We start from the raw sequence: 20,224 nt of genomic DNA, 5'->3' as shown, positions 1-20,224 counted from the left end.
CCCTTTTTTTTTTAAATTTTATTTATGTATTCATGAGAGACACAGAGACAGACAGAGAGAGAGAGAGAGAGAGAGAGAGAGGCAGAATCAGGCAGAGGGAGAAGCAGGCTCCATGCAGGGAGCCCGATGTGGGACTTGATCCAGGGACTCCAGGATCATGCCCTGAGCCAAAGGCAGATGCTTAACGGCTCAGACACCCAGACGTCCCACGAGTGACATTTCCTTGCCATCCTGCCAACATTCACGCAATCTCTAAGCCTTGAAATATTGTCTCCTAATTATTTCACCAATTCATCACCTCCTCTCCTTTCTTATTCCACTTCCCCAGTTCAGGCCCTGATCACATCTGAGCATCTGCACCCAGTGATTCTCCTCTGTCTGGGAACCACCCTCCTTGGGCTGACCCCAAAAGTCAATCGGGAAGGGAATTCCTCCTTCTGATTCCCAGCGAGGAATTAAGGTTCTGGTCAGAGGATCAAGGTCTTAGAACCCAACTGAAAAACCTGGAAACAAGGATATCTGGGGAGAGTTATGTGGCTGGTCCCCATAGGGGGAGTTTGAGACTGAAAATATTCCAGGGTTATGAAGAGGTTTACCAGAAGTCTGCCCACGTGGAAGCGGCTCTTTATAACCACCTAGACAGGGTGACTAATGGGTGGACTGGCGCTCGCGAAATAAAGCCCCAGAGAGGCAGGAACAGAGGTTCTGGGTGAGTAGAACAGTAAGGGCTTTCTTTCAGCAAGACCAGCACAGCTCCACCAATGGCAACCCTGAGCCCCTAATAGGATCCCAGGCCTCAAGGCAACCAGCCAGTACTCTGGTGGCAGGTCAATGGAGTGTACAGAGAGTCATTGGAATAGGCATTTTATTCAGGAATCGAGTTTGTATTCCCTGCTTGTCATGTCTCTGCCAATGCTATCGTCTATGAACTTATGAAACGTCTTCTAGATGACCACGATATCCTAGACCATAGTATTTCCCATGTAGGAGCCCTTCCCTAGGGGCGCCTGAGTGGCTCAGTTGCTGGAGCAACTGATTTTGGATCAGGGCGCAATTTCAGCGTCCTTAGATGGGATGGGGCCCTGCGTGGGGCTCCCTCATGAGCAGGGGGTCTGCTTGTCCCTCTGCCCCTCCCCCCACTCGTTCTCTCATAAATAAAATAAAATCTTAAAAAAAAAAAAAAAAAGAAAGCCCTTCCTTGAAAAAATAGGTAAGACAGGGCAGCCCGGGTGGCTCAGCAGTTTAGTGCCGCCTTCAGCCCAAGGCGTGATCCTGGGGACCTGGAATCGAGTCCCGCATCAGGCTCCCTGCGTGGAGCCTGCTTCTCCCTCTGCCTGTGTCTCTGCCTCTCTCTCTCCCTCTCTGTGTGTGTGTCTCTCATGAATACATAAATAAAATCTTTAAAAAAAAATAGGTAAGACACTAAGTGGAATGTAGGTCCTGGAACAGAATAATGACTCTAGTGGAAAAGTTAGGGAAATCCAAGGTACAGTCTGGAGTTTAGCTCATAGGATCCTCCCAATGTTAATTTGTTAGTGCTACTACAAGGATCAGGGTTACGGAAGACGTTAATATTAGGGGAATTTGGCTGAGGGGCACATGGGAACCTGCTGTATTAGCCTTTGCAAGTCTTCTGTAAATCTAAGGCAAGGGGTGAATACGGACAGGATTTGCTGACCTCACCACATGTCCATCATCTGGAAGCTGCTGGCTTTACGGAGCAAAGGACTGGCTTGGTAAAGCCCTGGTTTGGTGCCAGCTGGGAGAAACTGTCATACAGCTGGCTGTATGTGCTCTGAAGTGAACCAGTAACAACACATGGTGCTTTTCTTTGGTAGTATGAACCCACAGGATCTATGAGACAGAGGCGGGGGACAGGTAGGCTTAGATCACACCCTCGACCAGCCCTCAGGATTATCATGCTCATCCCCTCAATTTGCTAATGTGAAGGTCTGGGCATGCAGGGAAGGAATGCGGCCACCGGGGCACAAAATAATTCCTTTGAGGTGGAAGCTGAGATTGCCCTGGGCCATTTGAGGCTCCTTTGGGTACTAGGTAAACAGATGAGGGGTTCAGAGCATTGGGTCGATGACTGACTTGAGGCTTAGGGGTCCTGTGATTGTTATCACACCTTGGGGTGGACAGAAAGGGTATGGGAAGGATATAGTTTTGGAATGTAGATGAGGTTTGGTGGGGTGAAGTTCGGAGCCAATGCCAAGAAAGAATTCTGGAGACATCCTTGGTACAAAATGGTGGTTTTATGAAAGCATGGGGACAGGACCCATGGGCAAAATGAGCTGCTGCCCCAGGAGTTGTGAGGGGTGGCAGATTTTATACTTAGGAGTTGGGGGTGGTAAGGAAAAGGGAAATTTTCAAAAGAACTTTCATATGCTAAAGAGGGCCTGCAAGATACTGGAGGCCTTGCCATTGTCAGGTTCGGATCGTTTTCTCTCTAGTAAAACATTAACATTAAGATAGTTGGGAGCTTCCTGGAGGAACATTATACTCTGCCTGCCTCAAGTATTTGTCAATGGGCTGCAAGTTATAAGGACATTTAATTTTACCTACATTTCCTTCAGGAAGTTACGTTATTGATAAGAACACCTTTTTTCTTGTAAATCGCTAAAACGTTTGTAAACTGAGGGAGTTACAGGACTGTAATCTCTAGAAGTTAAGCATTTGTTTTTCCTTCACTTAGCTTTAGGGCAGCCAGGAGTGGCTGAGGAAGTCCTATAGGTTCCACCTGGGAGTTGAGGGGTGGGGCGGGTCATGCAGAGTCAGCTGGTGCTTTGTCCTCAACTTGCCTTCTGCTCCTTCATCAGAACACCCCGAGCATCTGCACTGTGCCCCGAGAAAAGGTGAGCAGAAGAAGCTGCTACTGTAGCAGAGCCCTGTCCAGGATTCAAACACCTCAGGAATAATGGTCAGGTCAGGGTCTCCGCTGGGCCAAACAACCCAATCACTGAGATTCCACCTGAAGGTCACAGAACAAGAACCTGGATGGGTGGAAGGAAGCCATAGCCACGTGGCCAGGCACTGAGGGCTGTGGCCCACACCTGCTTTTCCTTTCTTACTGCTAGAGCCAGAGGGAATGTTTACCCTTCCTTATTAAAAAAAAAAAAAAAAAGATTTATTGTATTTAATAATGTAGGAAAGACGTTAGGGTTCGAAACTGACAGCCAAGAATTTTTGAGACATCTTTGGCGCAAAAAGTGGTTTTATGAAAGCACAGGACAGGATCTGTAGGCAGAAAGAGTTGCCTCGGGGTCATGAGGAGTGGCCCATTATATACTTTCAAGTTGGGAGGAGTTTAGAGATAGCGTGAGTCTCTAAGGAATTTTGGAAGCAGGGTTTCCAGGACCTTGAGGGGGCTAGCTATTGTTGGGAAAGGGTCATTTATTACCATCTAATAAAATCCTAATCATGAGGCCTTTCTGATTATATATAATCAGTGGGCCATATGCTTGGGAGATGACTGCCAATGTGTATCCTGGGGGGTGAGTAGAAAAAAGGAAATTTCTAAAAACATTTGTATATATGTTAAAGTAGCCTTACAGGATCCTGGGGGCAGGGGGTGGGGGGATGAGGGGGCGAGGGGATGCGTCAGGCTAGGTTTGACTATTGCCTGTTAGCAAAGTGTCAACATCCAGGCAGTTGAGTCCCTAGAGGAATGTCACTCGGCCTGTTTCAAGGACTTGTCAATGGGCTGTAGGTAGTAAGGAAATTTAATAATTTCTCTTCTGCCTTTATTTCCCACATTGTTTAAATCTTTTCTTCCGGGATCCCTGGATGGCTCAGCGGTTGAGCGGCTGCCTTCGGCCCAGGGCGTGATCCTGGAGACCCGGAATCAAGTACCACGTTGGGTGGCTCCCTGCATGGAGCCTGCTTCTCCCTCTGCCTATGTCTCTGCCTCTCTCTCTGTGTCTCTCATGAATAAATAAAATCTTAATTTAAAAATAATAAATAAATCTCTTCTTCCTCATTCCTCTTCTTTTCCTTCCCAAGGATGAGATTGGCTGAATTTATTCGAGATTGCAGAATGAGTTGGGGTCAGGATGGCATTTTCAGGAGGAATTGGGAAAGCATTGGACACTCCCCAGAAGAGCCTGGATTCTCACCAGGGGTCCATGACCTCTCCAGTAGGCCTGGGCATGACCTTGGACTGGGACCTGCGGCGAGTTGGCAGCTCTAGTGGATCACTGCATTGTATTAGGTTTATTTTCACACGCTTGGGTTCAGTCTATCTAGTCATCTCCCAAACCAGAAACTCTTCATCCCAGACGACTCCCTCTCCCTCACCCATCATTCAGCGAGATGTCAAGATTTGAAAACTTTATTTCCCAAAGAACTTCTCACCCCACCTCCCACTCTACATTTAAGAGGGCCATTCCCTCAATCTAATGATCATCTCCTTAATTGTCTGCCTTCGTTCTTTTCCTTTTAATCTTGTCAGAATTCAGTTTCCTTCTTTTTTTTTTTTTTTTTTTTGTAGTTTATTTATTTATTTATTCATGAGAGACACAGGGAGAGAGGCAGAGACAGGCAGAGGGAGAAGCAGGCTCCTCACAGGGAGCCCGTTGTGGGACTGGATCCCAGGACCCCGGGATCATGACCTGAGCCAAAGGCAGACACAACCATGGAGCTATCCAGGTGCACCAATGCAAACATTGCCAGGTCACTCCCAGCAGGTGAAGGTGGATTACACGAAGACCCCTCTGTTCCCCTCCAACCTCACCTCTAGAAGTGAATTCCAAAGATCTAGGCCCCTCCTAGGACATTTCCACTCCAACCTGGTAGGTGTGTGTATTCAAACCCTGGTTCTTACTCTTTCCCCTTCTCATGTCTAAGCCACTTCAACCAGATTTGCCATGTATCGGCCCATTTACAACTGAAATGTTTACGATTCAGCTCTGGATATCACCTTCTTCTAGAGGCTTTTATCGGTTTTTCCCTCTAGGATTCAACTCATCCATTCAGCTGGATTAGGCTGCCCTCCTTTGGGTCCTCCTCATCCTCCCCACAGACTTTGCACTGAACACATTGTATCAAGTGAGTCCTTGTGATGTAGTTTTGGGATGTAGCTGAGGTTTGGTGGGGTGAGGTCCGGAGCCAATGGCCAAGAAAAAATCCTGGAGACGTCCTTGGTGCAAAATGGTTTTATTCAAACACGGGGACAGGACCCGTAGGCAGAAAGAGCTGCCAGGTGCCCAACTTCAGGGGGTCGTGAAAGGTGACAGATTATATACTTGGGAGCTGGGGGTAAGGAAAAAGGGAGGTTTTCAAAAGAATTTTTGTATGCTAAAGAGGGCCTACAAGATACTAGACGCCTTGCCATCATCAAGTTCAGATGGTTTTTCCCTCTAGGAAAGCATTAACAGTAAGACAGTTGGGAGTTTCCTTCTGGAAGTTAGGTTATCAATAACCTAACTTCCAGAAGGGTTATTTTTCCCCTGGTAAATCACTAAGACATTTTGTCTTGCAGGACTGTAATCTCTATAAATTAACAATTGGTTTTTCGTTCCCTTAGCTTTAGGGCAGCCCGGAGTGCCTGAGGAATGTCACACACATCCCACCTGAGAGTGGCGGGGTGTCAGCTAGTGCTTTGTCCTTAGCTTGCCTTCTGCTCCCACATCACTTCTGAGGTTCTGTAAGACTATAATCTGCTTGCTAACAAGGCCCAGGAACCAGCGCCCTCCTTAGCAGGATCTGGCCTCCCTCCCGCTGGTCAAATCCCGTCTGTCCCTTGGCTGCTTCACCCCCTCCTAGGCTTCCCCTTGCAACCAGTGCAGAACAGAGTCCTTAGCTGAGCTCACTGGGTGCTTTAAGTCTTCATTCCATCTTCCTCTTGGGCCTCTGTCTGCCCAGTTCCACCCCATGGCCCACTGGCCTGCAGCAATTCACAGGGACCTCGCCCCAGGGCTCCACACCACCTGGATGGTCCTCTCCAGAGAGTGGCACTTATTTTGCTCCATATTTTTCTCTGCTAAACAATATGACACGAGCCATGTTTGTGTTGCCACTCTTCTCGTCCTAGTACCCAGCAAGGAACAGACACTCCATAATATTAAATCAATCATGACATTGTGACTTTATAGACTCTTTTGGCCTCAGGCCCTCTGGGGTGATCTAAGTGACTTTAGAGGATGACCACAGGATTGGACCTGCAGATGAGGGACAAAAGGACCCCCCAACTCTGGGCCTCAACCCAAACTATTCTGAATAAGAGACTGGGTCCTAGGAAGAGTGCAGAGGGAAAGATGGCCCAGCTTCGGGGAGGAGTAAATGTCTCTAAGGATTGCCATCTGGGGTCTCGGGGCTCTTTGAATCCCACCACACAAGGTGCCAGCTGCTGAGGCAGGGAAGCTGTCCTCTGAGTGGGGCCAGTGGTGACCCAGCAGGTGGAGTAGAGGAGAGCCGAAGGTAGGAGTGGGGAGTGGATCCCAGGGCATGGGCCAGGGGTCTACTCATGCCATGGCTGTGGCTAAAAGAAGGGGATGATTCCCTGGGTCCCTGGGTGTCCCCGGGAAGCTCGGTTCCTGGTGCAGAGCAGGGGGGCTGAGCAGGGACAGATGTCCGGGGGGAGGGGCTCCAGGGCCATCAGCTTATCATACAACCACCTTTTTCCTTGAAGGGATTCTTGTCTTCAGGGATGCCTTTGAGGAGAGGGTCGTTTCCTGCTTCAGCCTCCACATAATCCTTGATTTCCTTTCCTGTCTTGGAAATCTATGAGAAAACAAAGGGTGGTTCCAGCCCTTGATTGTCTGTCAGGATAAAAAAAAAAAACAAAAAACAAACAAAAAAACAGGTCCTGGACAGGATGGGACTGAAGTTGGAGAGGAGAGAGAGAAAGGGACAGGCAGGAGTGGGGGGTGAGTTCTTTCGTCTAAGGGCGCTGGGGTGCTGGGCCAGGCACCTGCTGTGCCCTCCAGGCTGCGCGGTGGGGTGTGCTCTCCGTGGAGGTAAGCCCTGGCCTCCCTCTGCCTCCTCCCTTGTCCCAGAGGCACCTCCTGCTCCTGCTCCTTCTGCCAGTCTGGAGAGGCCCACCACCCTGAGGGCCTGTCCCTTCCCCTTGGGGTCTCGGCTCGGTGAGGACCAGGATATGATGGAGAAGAGGGGCAGGGAAGGGAGGAGGAGGCTCACCAGAGCTCTTGGGTTCTTCACTTCCTTCTTCAGCTGTTCCACCTCCATCTTCAGTAGCTCCTTCTCGCTGAGCTCCTGGGCCATCCTGTCCCAGAGACCTGCTCCCAGACAGGATTCTGCAGCTGGTATGACAAATGCCCTGGGCTCCCCGCAGCTCCCTCCTGCACCCTTCACACCTCAACTTCCACCCCCTTCCCTGTGCAGCCCCTCCTTCAGACTCTGCATATTCACACCATAGATTCACTCCCACCCCGACCCCATCAGGAGTCCAGACTCTGGAGGAGAGGATGCCCCCAGTCTGGTGGGGGAGGCACAGGCTGTGCCCTTGGAGAAGGAGCTGCCCAGGGACGAAGCAGGAATCAGAGCATGGAGAAGGGAGAGAAAAGGAGTTTCTTTCAGTGAATCAGATTTGGGAAGCCAAGTTATTGTTCCACATAATGGCACAGGTAGACATTCTTTAGGAAACAGCAGGTCCTGCCAGGGGAGAGTGTACCCTAGTGGTTAAGAGAAAGGCTCTGGAGCCTGCCAGCCTCCAGTTCTGATCCGGGTTCTTCCCAGCTACTTCCAAGCTGTGAGGCTTAGGCAAGTCACTCAACCTCCTTGAGGCTTAGTGTCTCCATTTGCAAAATTAGTATAAGAACAATACCTGGGCCCTGGGCCCGCCCCCAGTGCCCCCCAATAAAAGAGATTTGGGTGTCAAAAAAAAAAAAAAAAGAACAGTACCTACCTTGTGTGAGTTTTTTGTAAGTCCTCAGAAAATAATGCATGTAAAATATTTTAACCCTCTGTCTGGCACATATGAATAATATATTTACTATTAATATTATAGTTACTGATATCAACATCATCAGGACAGGATTATCAGGAAGGCCTGCCAAGTGCCCAACTTTAGTAATTCTAAGACTAAATCCCAGCCCAGTGCAACCTCAGCCCCTCTTACCTGCCAAGAAATAGTGTGTATTCAAGTCACTTGTCCCCGACTCAGGTAAGATGGTGTTCGAGCGTCCCAGCTCTTCAGCGGCTCAAAGTCTTCAGATAAAGCAGATGGTCTGGAAGCCAAAATCTCTGATGCCTAAGCTGATCATGGGCTCAAGGTTCTAAGCCCATCCGCTGGCCTGAGCCTCCAAGCCCTCCCTGCCACTGGAGCAGACACCTGCTCCCAGCCTTGCTCCTTTAGTGACCCTTCTGGCTTAGAGCCAGTTCTCACCCTCCAACCCAACACATCCCCCTCTTCACTCTCTCCTCCCTGTGCCTTCTCTTCTAAGCCCTCCCCTCCGTTACCTCTGAGTCAGCTCTGAGATTGGCCTTCTCAGTGACTCAAGTCCTGGACCAGCTCCTAACTTCCCTCACCCAAGAAGCCATTGTGTCTCCCATCGGAGCCCCACGATTACACCGTGCAAGGTTCTCCTAAGCTCAGTCTTCCTTTGCTTACTCAATAAAAACGGACTCCTCACTTAGGATGCTGTGCCATCAACACGTGGGGCCATGGCCACCTCTAATGCCCATGTCCATGCTTCTTGGCTTCCATGCCTCCTTCTGAGCCTTGAGTGTGGGTCTCCCTCACCAGTTGCTGAGCACAGGGCCTGCATCCTGAAATTTCTCTTGGTCTCCTTCCAGGACCATCCAAGGGCTGTGCTGTTTAATAGATACTGAGCTCTTGCTCAGGCTGACACCTGTCCCATGACAAGGGGACCCTCTCGAGAAGCAAATGCTTAAGATAATCAATATGGTCAATAAAGGATCCTCTTTTTGTCTGGCTGAAAGGAGGCCTGGAGTCCATCCTGACTGCCTTGCTCTGGGGTCTGAGTCCCACTCACAGCCAGGAGTGCTAAGACTTTAGGATCAGGACAAGAGCCTGGAAGTCTCTAGGCCAACTGCCTATGAATACAGGACATAGAGCACATACCTTTTGAGAACAGCTTGGTGCTCCATGCACTGCTGCTTCCTAAAACCAACGAGTTAATCAGAAACTTGAATGTGGTGTTTCTCAAAGCCAATTCCTTCCTATTGTCTAATCGGAATCCCACATGCTACAGCTGGTCTTACCTCCATCAGGCACAGAGCTTGTAGACTAGGGCTTCTTTACATGGAACCCTTCAGAGGCTTGGTTACACTTCTCAGGGGACCTCTGGATGTCTTCCTGGTGTCTGAGCTGATTCCTCTTGCTGCTGAATTGGCTGGTTTCCATTGTTTCTGCGCCGCCCTACAGCCCCCAGCATGACTGGTCTCCACATCCTACCCACCTTCCACTCCCCAGGCCCTTGGTGACTCATCCCTGAGCTTCCCAAGGAAGCCCCCACCCTCTGCCCTTTCCTCCCCTTCCATGAGTGGAAAATCCACCCCCACCCCCCACCCAGAGCAGGCCAGTCCCCTTCCTCCTCTGTCTCCCCCCCCAACCCCCCCCAACAGTTTCCTTTCCAGGCCCATGAGCAATCACAGCGCCCCGACCTTGGCTTCCTCTGCTGGGAGGGATTGGGGGGCTGGGCCCCCAGAGGCGCCCCTGGCTTCCCCCTTCCTCTGGGCCGGGGGCAGAGAGGCACAGGCCCTCGGGGCAGGGACTGACTTCCTCTTGTCCCGGAATGAGCCTGCCTGCCCTTTGCAAGCAGGTTTGGGTCTCTCACGGAGAGGAAACCAAAAGCAGTGAGGCGGGGGTAAGGCAGAGCGACCAATCAACGGCTGGGTGAGGCACAAAATCAGCGGGCTCCCTGGGGAGCCAGCCAGAGGCTGGGGGCCATGGCAGAGCTGCAGCAGCTACAGGAGTTCGAGATCCCCACGGGCCGGGAGGCTCTGCGGGGCAACCACAGCTCCCTGCTGCGGGTCGCGGACTACTGCGTGGACAATTATGTGCAGGTAGGCGGAGTGGGCACAGGCCCCGACACCCTTGCCTCCCACCACCGCCCCGAGAGGCCCAGAGCCCACCTCCAAGGCAGGACTGCGGGAGCCACCCTGACAGGTGCTCGGCCCGGGTGCGGATGGGAAATCCTCCACCCCAGGCCTCGGCTTCATTCTGTTCCCCTCAAACTTCAGCCCTGACCCCGTGCCACCCAGCCCTACCGTGCCCCACTGCCTCTCCTGGAGCCTCACACTTCTATCCCGTTAGCGCTCCTCACTCTATCTTTGTCTCCCTCCCAGGTCCTGCTCAGATCCAGACTTGTCCCCAAACAAATAGTGGCATCATTACTGCATCTGCAGGCCGACTCTAGGTGGGCCTTCTGAACTTCCTGGACAGTGTCATGAACTTGACAGGGGGAGATTCCTTTCCCTGATATTTGAGCGAGAGTGGACAGACATCAGACTAAGCTGGGTCAGGCACAGAGGCAGGGGGATGGACAACGTGACTGCTGGGAGCTGTCTACCAGCAAAAAGATGACAGCTGTGCTTTATTATTATTATTATTATTATTATTATTTAAAATATTTTATTTATTTATTTATTTATTCATGAGGGACACACAGAGAGAGTCAGGGACATAGGCAGAGGGAGAAGCAGGCTCCCCGTGGGGAGCCCGACGGGGACTCGATTCCAGGACCCCAGGACCCCAGGACCCCAGGACCACGACCCAAGCCAAAGGCAGATGTTTAAGGACTGAGCCACCCAGATGCCCCGACAACTGAGACTTTTTAGAACTTTCCTAAATTGTGTAGCGGTTTCAGGACCATGAACATAGATTCCCAGATCAAGGGAAGAGTGGGGAGGGAAACTCAACAACAATTGAGCACCTGTTTTTTTGTTGTTGTTGTTTTTCCCATTAATCCTCGTAAGCACCTTATGAGACAAGTATTATTATTCCTCTTTCATAGATGAAGAACCAGCAGCGCAGGGAGGCAAGGTGACTGTCCAAGGTCACATGGCTTGGATGTAGCAAAGCTGAGCATCAGCCTCCTGACTTCCGAAGCCGGTTCTCTCCTCTCCTTCTCTTTACCTCTTGCCTGACATGCCGTATGACTTAAAGACAGTTTATTTGCACTGACAGGCCCCGGGGGACCTCCTGGCTCAGTAAGAGTGTTGAAAAAAAAAAAAAAAAAATGAAAGTAGCAAGTGCTTATGGGAAATGGCAGATTAAAGGGAGTCAGTGATGAGACCAGTGAGAACACTCTGCACCCTTCCTTTGGGCAGGCTTGTTGCCCACATGGCCTCTTTTAGTCCTCCCCCAAGCCAGAGAGGGGAGAAGCACTCCCATTCCACAGCAGGAGGCCGGGGTTCAGAAAGATTGACTCACTTTCCCAAGGTCCCTAAGCTAGTGGCAGTCTGAATTTGAACCCAGAACTCTGACTCAAGAGCCCACCCCCAAACCTCTAGTTGAATAGTTGCTGTTGGTGTAGATGCTGAATGACCGACCAGCTTACAGATGAGATGGACTATGGCTTGTAAACCAGCCCGGTTCTCGTGGTGCTGGAAGGTAGCCTTCTACAGACAAGGAGAGAAGCAGTTCTGTCCATTTCTTGGGTAAACTCTGCACAGCTCCAGGCTCTTCCAGATGGGTTCTCCTTTGTTGCATACACAGTGTGTGCACACAGGATTTAGGATTACAAAGACCCAGTCCAATTTCCATCTCTGCCACCAACCAACTACAGGACCCATGGCAAGCTGACTCTCTGATTCTTACACCTCTCTCTTTACCATGGTCACGTGGGTTAAATGTGAAAATGTGTTAAAGCACTTAGCCCAGTGCCTGTCACTTAGGAAGGGCAGGATACATGGAAACTATGACCATTACTATCATCATCATCATTTGTCGGAAGGATGAAAGATAATGAAAGTCAATTCTAGTGAGGTGAAGCTGCCCTTGCAAAATCACCAAAAGCCCTGCCCCAGGTCAGAGTCCCCGGGCTCCTGCTTCCTTCATGCAGAACACTAATTAATTGACCTTAGTTACCTTTCCTGGCCTCTCAGGGGAGGATCTCAGTCTGGGGAGCAAATGCTTTCAAAGGGTTTGGATGACTTCTCAGAACTACCGTTAAAGAAGGCCTGGTTCCCACGCCCCCTGTCCTTCCCTCAGCCCCTCCCTTCACCCCAGTCAGGTGCAGGAAGCCCATGGGGAATGGGGGGAGGCAGGCTGGGGTTGACTTCAGAGTTCTCTCTGTCAGAGTCCATTGAGTTTACAGATAAGGTAATTTGCATGATGAATAAGCAGACAGCTATGACAATGGATCTCATATTTTTGTACCTCTGGACCTAACTTTGGGCCAAGCCCCAAACCAGGGGTCAGTAGGTATCCAGCTCCAGGCTCCTGGAGCTGGGCCCAAGCGGACCATCTGGGCTGACAGTTCCACATGGCAGGCCAACCAGGGGACAGCATTGATGAGGCAAGCTAGGAAGTCTGGGTGCAGACCAAAGGAGGAGGAGTCACTACCCCATTCTGGACTTTCCTTTCCTTGTCTATTAAAGAATGGTCTTGAGCTAGGGACACCTGGCTGGCTCAGTGGTTGAGTGTCTGCTTTTGGCTCAGGGTGTGATCCTGAGATCCAGTCCCCCATCAGGCTCCCTGCAGGTAGCCTGCTTCTCTCTCTGCCTATGTGTGGGTCTCTCATAAATAAATAAATAAAATCTTAAAAAAAGAAGAAGAAGAAGAAGAAGAAGAAGAAGAAGAAGAAGAAGAAGAAGAAGAAGAAGAAGGAGAAAGAAGAAAAGAAAGAAGAAAGAAGAAAGAAGAAAAAGAAGGAAGAAGGAAGAAAGAAGAAGAAGAAAGAAGAAGGAAGAAGGAAGAAAGAAGAAGAAGGAGAAGAAGAAGAAAGAAGAAGAAGAAGAAGAAGAAGAAGAAGAAGAAGAAGAAGAAGAAGAAGAAGAAGAAGAAGAAAGAAGAAGAAGAATGGTCTTGAACTAGAATAAGACCTGTTCTCCTTTCTGGTTCAAACATCCTGGGTTGATTTCTTTGCCTTTTCTAAAGCTTTTGGGTACATATGCTGATGAAATGTAAATTGCATGCAAATGAGCACCTAGCTGTTGGAACTGAAAAGCAGAGCAGGGCTGCGCAGAAGGTTCTGGGCCTGCCTTTATTTTCATTTATTTATTTATTTATTTAGGGCCTGCCTTTAGACTTCAGCTTGGCTCAGGCTCCAATGGAAGCACCCTGCTCCGATAGGTTCTAGGTCCGCTCTCCACTGACAGGCTCTAGGGAGCACCCGGGCTCTTTGGCAAAGACACTGCTTGCAGCCTTGTCTGCCCATGCCCGGGCCTGGCCCAGACCTGCCCTGGGCTCCTCCCTCTTCTCTAGAGAAGGCTACAGGCTAAATTGCAGCAGCTCCATGATCTGACCTGAGATGAGGAAGCTGTCTAGGGAACCAAATGGCCAAAGAACTTTTGCTCTAGCCCTTAGTCTGATCTGGAACTGAAAAAAAAAACACCCCTTCTTCTGTCTTTAGCTATTCTTTCCCACCCTTTTACTGCTGACTGGCAGTGTGACCCTGCCTGGTACAGTGCCTGGCATGCAGTAAGGAGATGCCCAGAAAGTATAGGTTTCACATTCATTAACTCACAAATGCATATTTATGAAGTATCATCTGTGTTGGGCACTAATCCAGGGTAGGATACAGAATAAAACAGACAGCCTTTCTGCCCTCACCGTGCTTACATTTTAGTCTGGGGGGTAGATAATGAAGTAAATAGATAAATCACTTCTGATAGATAGTCCTAAGTACTATGAGGAAAAGAGAACAGGGTAAGTATAGTAGAGAGCCGATACAGATGTAGGCTAGGGGAATCTTAGGGTGGTGATGAAATGTGTCTCTGGGGAGCTGAGATTTAATAATAAGGGTTCTAGAAGGAGATACACCAAGTGCATAGGCCCTGAGGTGGAAACAATCTTAACTTGATGGAGAACAGGAACCTAAAGGCAAATGTGCCTGGAGGGGAGGAAGTGAGAGGGAGTGGTGGAGGAGAATGGGGAGAGAAAAGCAGAGTCAGCCTTGTGGGGACCCTATACAGGCCATGATTGGAAGTCTGGATTTTATTCTCACATATTGGGAAGCTACTGGAGGGAATGAATGAAGTCCCTCTTCCCTGGGCTGCAATTTCCTTATCTATAAAATGGACTAGATCATTGGTACCCAAACACTATTCTGCAGACTGGAGAAAGGAGCACAGGGGTCACCTGGGGAGCTCTTAAAGGCACAGATTCATCACCCTCACTCTCCCTTACTCCCAGATTCCAGTAAGAAGGTCTAGGACAGGGGGGGCCTGATGTCGATTGGGTTGGTTTTTAAGTTTGAAATTACTGCCTTCCTCTTTCCTTTCTACTCTTCACCCTTGATTTCTAAAGGTCCTCCAAAGGTGGTGGGGTCAATCTTCAGCTGGACTCTTCGAGGACGGAGATCTCCTCCTCCGTTTGCACCCATTCCTTGGGGCCACAGATTTGCTTTCCTAATATCCCCGAGTCCCTCTTACTACAGTGTCTTTCTCATGGAAACCACGTCAAACATCTTGAGTTACTGCTTTCTCCCGTGATCCCTATGCCCTCTCCTATCCTACCCACGGATCCCGTGGAAGGGGCCGTCCTCAGACCAGAGCTATGTGTATTACAGGCCACAGACAAGAGGAAGGCACTGGAAGAGACCATGGCCTTTACCACCCAGGCACTGGCCAGCGTGGCCTACCAAGTAGGCAACCTGGCTGGACATACTCTGCGTATGCTGGACCTGCAGGCGGCCTCGCTGCGGCAGGTGGAAGCGCGTGTGAACACACTGGGCCAGGTAAGGGGTATGGGAGGGCTTCTTGTGTGAGCTTCCAATTCTTTGGCCCCACTCAGACATTTTCTCCAGCAAAAGCTCTCTTCCCGCCTTCCTCCAAGTGCCTCACTTGGCCATGGAAGCTTGGCACTTCCCAAGAGTTTCAAACCTCCCTATCTCTGTGGGTATGTCTCAGGGCTGGGCTTGCTGCCCTACCAGACTAGGAACTCCTTGAAGGCAGTCCTTTTTCTTTCTGAATTCTATCTGAATTCTATCCCACAGGTAGCAAGCAGGACTTGCTTACCAATCACGGTGGCTGCCTCATACGGTAAAGAGGCAAGAGGACTTGTTTCCATCTAAACACAGGCAATGACTTAATAAGTGTCCTCCTCCCAGAGTGTTTGCTTGGCAAGGTCATCTTCAGCCCTGAGAGCACTGCCACCACCCTATGGTGCCTCCCGCCCCTCTAGCATACACACCCTCCTTCCTTCCTGGATCCTTGGCTGAGGAACTGCCCCATCAACCACATGCACAGATCCACTCACACAGCAGCCTGGCCCGTGCATCACCCACATGTTCCCTGCAGGGTGTGACTCTCACCCCAGCAGACCGGAGTCCCCACCCTCTCTGTGTCTTGAATTTCCCCACAGAACATTCTAAGAGGAACTTAATTCACTGCTTTGTCCCCCAAAAGAGACAAGTTGATCCAGTCACGGTTCTCTACCATCTAGGCATTGTCCACCTCTGCTTCTGAGCCAACCGAGTGCACTGGTCTCTTCCCAGCCGCCCCAAGGGTGCCGTGTTTCCTCCTTTCCTCTGGCGCCTGATCAGCTAATAATAACCCTCATTCTCTTCCACCAGGAAGCTGCTCCAAAGTGGCCCCATCCTCCCCTGGCAACTCTTTTCCCAAATGCTGTGTGACCCTGGGGACATTTATTCTCTCTCTGGACCTCACTGCTTCCCATGGTCCTGACTCCCACTCCAAAGCCTCTATCTTCTTTGGAGTGGGAGTATTGGGGGTGCCTGGATGGCTCACTGGTTGAGTGCCTGCCTTTGGCTCTGGCAGGTCCGTTGGTTGTGATCCCAGGGTCCTGGGATGGAGTCCCGCATCTGGCTCCCTGCAGGGAGCCTGCTTCTCCCTCTGCCTGTGTCTCTGCCTTTCTCTGAGTCTCTCATGAATAAATAAAATCTAAAAAAACCCAAGCCAAAACAAAATAAGAGGTGGGGCACTGTATGGAGACTCCTCCTGTCACCTCAAACCCTGTCATGGCAGATGGTGAATATGCATATGGAGAAGGTGGCCCGAAGGGAGATTGGCACCTTAGCAACCGTCCAGCGGCTGCCCCCTGGCCAGAAAGTCATCGCCCCCGACAGCCTCCCTCCCCTCACGCCTTACTACAGGAGACCCCTCAACTTTGGCTGCCTGGATGACATTGGCCATGGGATTAAGGTAGAGAGAGGGCCCCTCCTCTTTTCCACAAACCACTCCCTCAGTTTAGTGGGTTCCCTTCTCCTCAGCTTCCTCCTCATTCTCTTCCACATCCACATTCTTGTTCCATCCAGTCTTATTCCCTGATCTTTCCTCACTGCCTGAAGCCATCACCCTTAGGGGACCCCTCCTCTCCAAGCCTCCCTCCTTAAAAGTCTTTCCTGACCCCTCCCTCCATAACTGGCCTTTACTCTGTCCTCAGATGGTTAGCTGAGGGTGCATCTGAGCACCCCCTTCCACAGGGGCTGGGTGTGTGTGTGAAGGGGAAGAGAGGAAGGGAAGGCGTCAGGGTGTACATGAGAATTGCTCCCCAGCCACATGAGAACAGTAACTTCCTCTGTCTGGAGGTTTGAGGTCAAGGCACTGAGCACTCCCCCCAGAGCTGCTTGCTGTTGGGTGGGAAGGGGTGGGGATGCAGCCACTCAAAAGGGAGGGGCCTGGTGAAGATGGGGAGCATGCCACTAGCATTTCCTTCTCCGCTCATCTCCTGAGAGGTCGGAGAGCACACATCCCTAACCCCATGTAGTCAGTTCCCACATGCCAACATCCCAGGGGAGATTAAAGCTCCCCTGGATCTCAGCGACCCCTTGAAACCCTCAACATACCATAGCATACAGACTATCCTCCCCTCCCTCAGTCACCAGGCTTCCCCACCAGTGAGTTCCCATTGCCCAGCTTCCATTCTTTTGGACTCAGCTCAGTCCCCCTTGTCTTGTGCCTAGCGGAGTATAGCAGAGGACAGCATCCCTCATGTGCCCACACTCAGGGACACCCCGCCAGGGACAGAAGCGCTCTCTCACATGTGGGCTGGCCCTTGCCACTTGTGCATTTTAAATGCTCTGTCCCTCTGTCCTGAGCTTCCCAAAGCCGGGTTCTGCAGGCCAGTCAAAATGACAGGTGGGGGGCACCTGGGTGGCTCAGTGGGTTAAGCGGCTGCCTTCCCCTGGGGTCACGATCCCAAGGTCCTGGGATCCAGCCTGGCATCCAGCTCCCTGCTCAGCGGGGAGCCTGCTTCTCCCTCTCCCTCTGCCTGCTTCTTCCCCTACTTGTGCTCTCTCTCTGCCAAATAGATGAATAAAATCATTTTTTAAAAATGGCAGGGGTATACCTCTAGGTGTGATGGTCCCCTCCCCCCCCCTTCCCGCCAACTCCTCAGCCCCGCCTGGGGTTGCCTGGGGTCTATGAGGCTTAGAGCCCACCAAGCTGGCCACTGAGATGCTCTGCGCGCGTGCGAGGTGCGGATGCTAGGCTGTGCAGAGGAAGTGGCCTTCAGACCGCGTCTGCTCCAGGTTTCCGTCGGGCCCGCGGTCGACCAGAGGCCCAGGGCCCAGGCAGCAGCAAGAGGGGGTAGCTGTGGGGTGGGGTGCGATGTGGGGGGCTGGGAAGTAGAAGTGGGAACTTGGCTGTAGCCGCGCGCTCCCTCCCAGTTCGCGGCCGCCTCTCCCTCATTTCCCTTCTGGGACCAGGGGGCTACTGGGGAGGGGGAGCCCCATAGACGTCAACCCCGCCCCCTGCTCCCCCGCAGGATCTGACAACGCAGTTGTCGCGGACCGGGACTCTTTCGCGAAAGAGCATCAAGGCGCCTGCGACACCCGCCTCCGCCACCCTGGGGTGAGGCCTCGAGATCCCGAAACCCTCCTCCCCCACCCTCAGTGCAGAGGAGCCAAACTTCCTCCTCCCCGCACCTGACCCCGCTGGCCGGAAGCCTTCCTTCCCCACCCTAATCCACCCCTCCCCCACCCCAGGAGGCCGCCGCGGATCCCCGAGCCCGTGCAGCTCCCAGTGGTGCCCGAGGGCAAACTCTCCGCCGCCTCATCTGCCTCTTCCCTGGCCTCGGCAGGGTGAGCCCCACAAGTCCAAGTGGGGGTGTCACGGTGACTACTAGGGTGGAGACGACTCGCAGCACAGGCCTGGGCTGATGACTGAAGGGGCGGGGCCGGTGGGGGGGTAATGCCGAGTTAGGGAAGGGGTCCCCCAACTTAGCCGAGCCCTCTTTCTCTGGTCCTCAGCAGCGCCGAAGGTGTCGGTGGGGGCTCCACGACCAAGGGGCAGGCAGCACCCCCACCCCCACCTCTCCCCGGCATGGCCCCACCCCCGCCACCGGCCCCCGAGGTCTTCCTGCCTCCCCCTCCGCTGGAGGAAGTATCCCTGCCCCCGCCGGGTAAGGAGCTCCGCCCCCTCCTGGCTCCCCTGTGGGGTCTCTGCCTCACGTCCCCCAGGTCTCCCCGCCCATCCGATCCGCCAGCTCAGTGGACGTCCTAGGTAGGGGGTAACAGGAGAGGAAGTGCGCTAATTTAGCGCCTGCTTTACACCAGGCTCTGTGTTCAAGCTCCTCGTCTCTTTTTTCACTTAACTTAAAAACCCTAAGAGGATCTTCACACTCTGATTGCACAGATGCAAGTTGAGGCCGACAGGTTAAATTCAGTGACTTGCCTGTGGTTACCCAGCTGAGTGGCAGAGCCTGACTACCTTACACCGCTCAACATTTGTGTGTTTACTGAGAACCTACTAGAGGCCTTGTGGTGGGAACCCTGATGGGCCCAGGCTGGAGAAAGATTACATAAATGGGTGGATGCTGGAGCCCGGATTTTGAACAGTGGAGTTTCCTGGGGGCAGTTGGAGGGGGGTTTCCTGTGCCACACCTGCAGTCTTTCTACTTTCCCTCCCAGCACCAGAGCTGCCCCCGCCCTTGGATCTGCCCCCTCCTCTACCCCTGGATGTTGATGAATTGGGGCTGCCACCACTGCCCCCACCAGACTTTGGGCCTGAAGAGCCTAGCTGGGTCCCTGCTGCATACTTGGAGAAAGGTACCTGATTCCTGGGACTAGGGATCCCCTCTCCTCTTCTTTTTTTTTTTTTTTCCCCTCTCCTCTTCTACACTAGAATCTGCAACGGTGTGAATATGAGCCCGTTATACACACACACACCCCTCCCTATTTCCTGATGAACTGACCAAACGTTCATCCAGGAGTGGTGAACCAAGATGGAAAGACAGGCAGCTGGCCTGGCACTGAATGCTATTAACCCAGGTGGGGAAGCAGGGGTGGTCCCAAGAGCTTTGGGGAAGGCACCTCCTGCCCTACTCCCTGTAGCCATCCCCCTAGATGTTCCCTGGCATCCCCATGCTAGGGCAGGAGACACATCTCATGGCAACCTCTCCTCCCATCCTGCAGTGGTGACATTGTACCCATACACCCGCCAGAAAGACAACGAGCTCTCCTTCTCCAAGGGCACCGTCATCTGCATCACACGCCGCTACTCAGATGGCTGGTGTGAGGGCGTCAGCTCAGACGGGACTGGATTCTTCCCAGGGAACTATGTGGAGCCCAGCTGCTGACAGCTGAGGGCTCTCTGGGCTCCCGATCCGGCACCCCTTGAGCTCCAGTACAAAGCCAGCCCCACAGTCAAGGCTAGACTAGGGCTGCCCACTTCTTGGTCTGCGAGCTGTGCCTACCCTTCCCCTCCTTTTGGTGGGAAGGGGTCCCGGGGAGAGACAGAATGGACCCAAAGGCCCGCTGCAGACAGGAAAGAACTGGAAGCCAGAGTTTGATGATCTTGTCCACAGAGGACACCCTACTCCACGCAGGATGGGGTCTCCAGCTGCAAGTACCAACTTTGAATAAAACTCTGATGACCTCCTGGTGATTGCCCTGCAAGGCTAGGGGGCCAGAGAGAGAGGAGGGAGTGCAAGGCTCCTGCTAATTATTGAGCCCCCTCTGCCTGCGCCGCCTCCCCCCCACACCCCCGCAGCAGTCCCTTGCCGTCCCTTCGGTCCTGTGTGCCCTGGACACTAGACCCCTGACGCCTCTGCAACGACTTGTTCCCGTTGTTTGCTGTGTGAAGTTCGGCTTGGGTGCCTCCAGCTGGGCACTCTTCCCAGAGTGGGACCAACTCCCGCCACCCTTAGATGGGTCTCCCCGAGAGCCGACAT

General features: G+C 52.1%; 2 protein-coding genes across 7 annotated transcripts; one reads left to right on the top strand and one right to left on the bottom strand.

The window, feature by feature from the left end:
• Positions 1–5,141: 5,141 nt before the first annotated feature.
• GNGT2 (G protein subunit gamma transducin 2) lies at positions 5,142–9,772 on the bottom strand. Of its 4 annotated transcripts, none has more exons than XM_077852876.1 (6): positions 9,589–9,772; positions 9,187–9,343; positions 9,047–9,085; positions 8,081–8,189; positions 7,141–7,262; positions 5,142–6,723 (listed from the first exon to the last, which is right to left on the bottom strand). In XM_077852876.1, the coding sequence occupies exons 5-6, from the start codon at positions 7,222–7,224 to the stop codon at positions 6,598–6,600; spliced, it is 210 nt and encodes a 69-aa protein (XP_077709002.1). In that variant the 5' UTR covers positions 7,225–7,262; positions 8,081–8,189; positions 9,047–9,085; positions 9,187–9,343; positions 9,589–9,772; the 3' UTR covers positions 5,142–6,597. The 4 variants fall into 4 exon arrangements, with proteins under 4 accessions (XP_077709002.1, XP_077709001.1, XP_077709000.1 ...); XM_077852875.1 differs by having other exon boundaries at positions 7,141–7,256; positions 9,589–9,771; XM_077852874.1 differs by having other exon boundaries at positions 7,141–7,238; positions 9,589–9,768.
• On the top strand, positions 9,546–19,977 carry ABI3 (ABI family member 3). Of its 3 annotated transcripts, none has more exons than XM_077852871.1 (8): positions 9,547–9,990; positions 14,661–14,828; positions 16,078–16,254; positions 17,819–17,904; positions 18,039–18,134; positions 18,306–18,454; positions 18,963–19,100; positions 19,467–19,977. In XM_077852871.1, the coding sequence occupies exons 1-8, from the start codon at positions 9,874–9,876 to the stop codon at positions 19,628–19,630; spliced, it is 1,095 nt and encodes a 364-aa protein (XP_077708997.1). In that variant the 5' UTR covers positions 9,547–9,873; the 3' UTR covers positions 19,631–19,977. The 3 variants fall into 3 exon arrangements, with proteins under 3 accessions (XP_077708998.1, XP_077708997.1, XP_077708996.1); XM_077852870.1 differs by having other exon boundaries at positions 18,303–18,454; XM_077852872.1 differs by lacking the exon at positions 16,078–16,254 and having other exon boundaries at positions 9,546–9,990; positions 18,303–18,454.
• The last annotated feature ends 247 nt before the right edge of the window (positions 19,978–20,224 follow it).

Source organism: Canis aureus, chromosome 16 (assembly GCF_053574225.1).
Source record: "Canis aureus isolate CA01 chromosome 16, VMU_Caureus_v.1.0, whole genome shotgun sequence".
Taxonomy (NCBI): Eukaryota; Metazoa; Chordata; class Mammalia; order Carnivora; family Canidae; genus Canis; species Canis aureus.
This window is presented reverse-complemented; position numbering and strand designations above follow the sequence as displayed.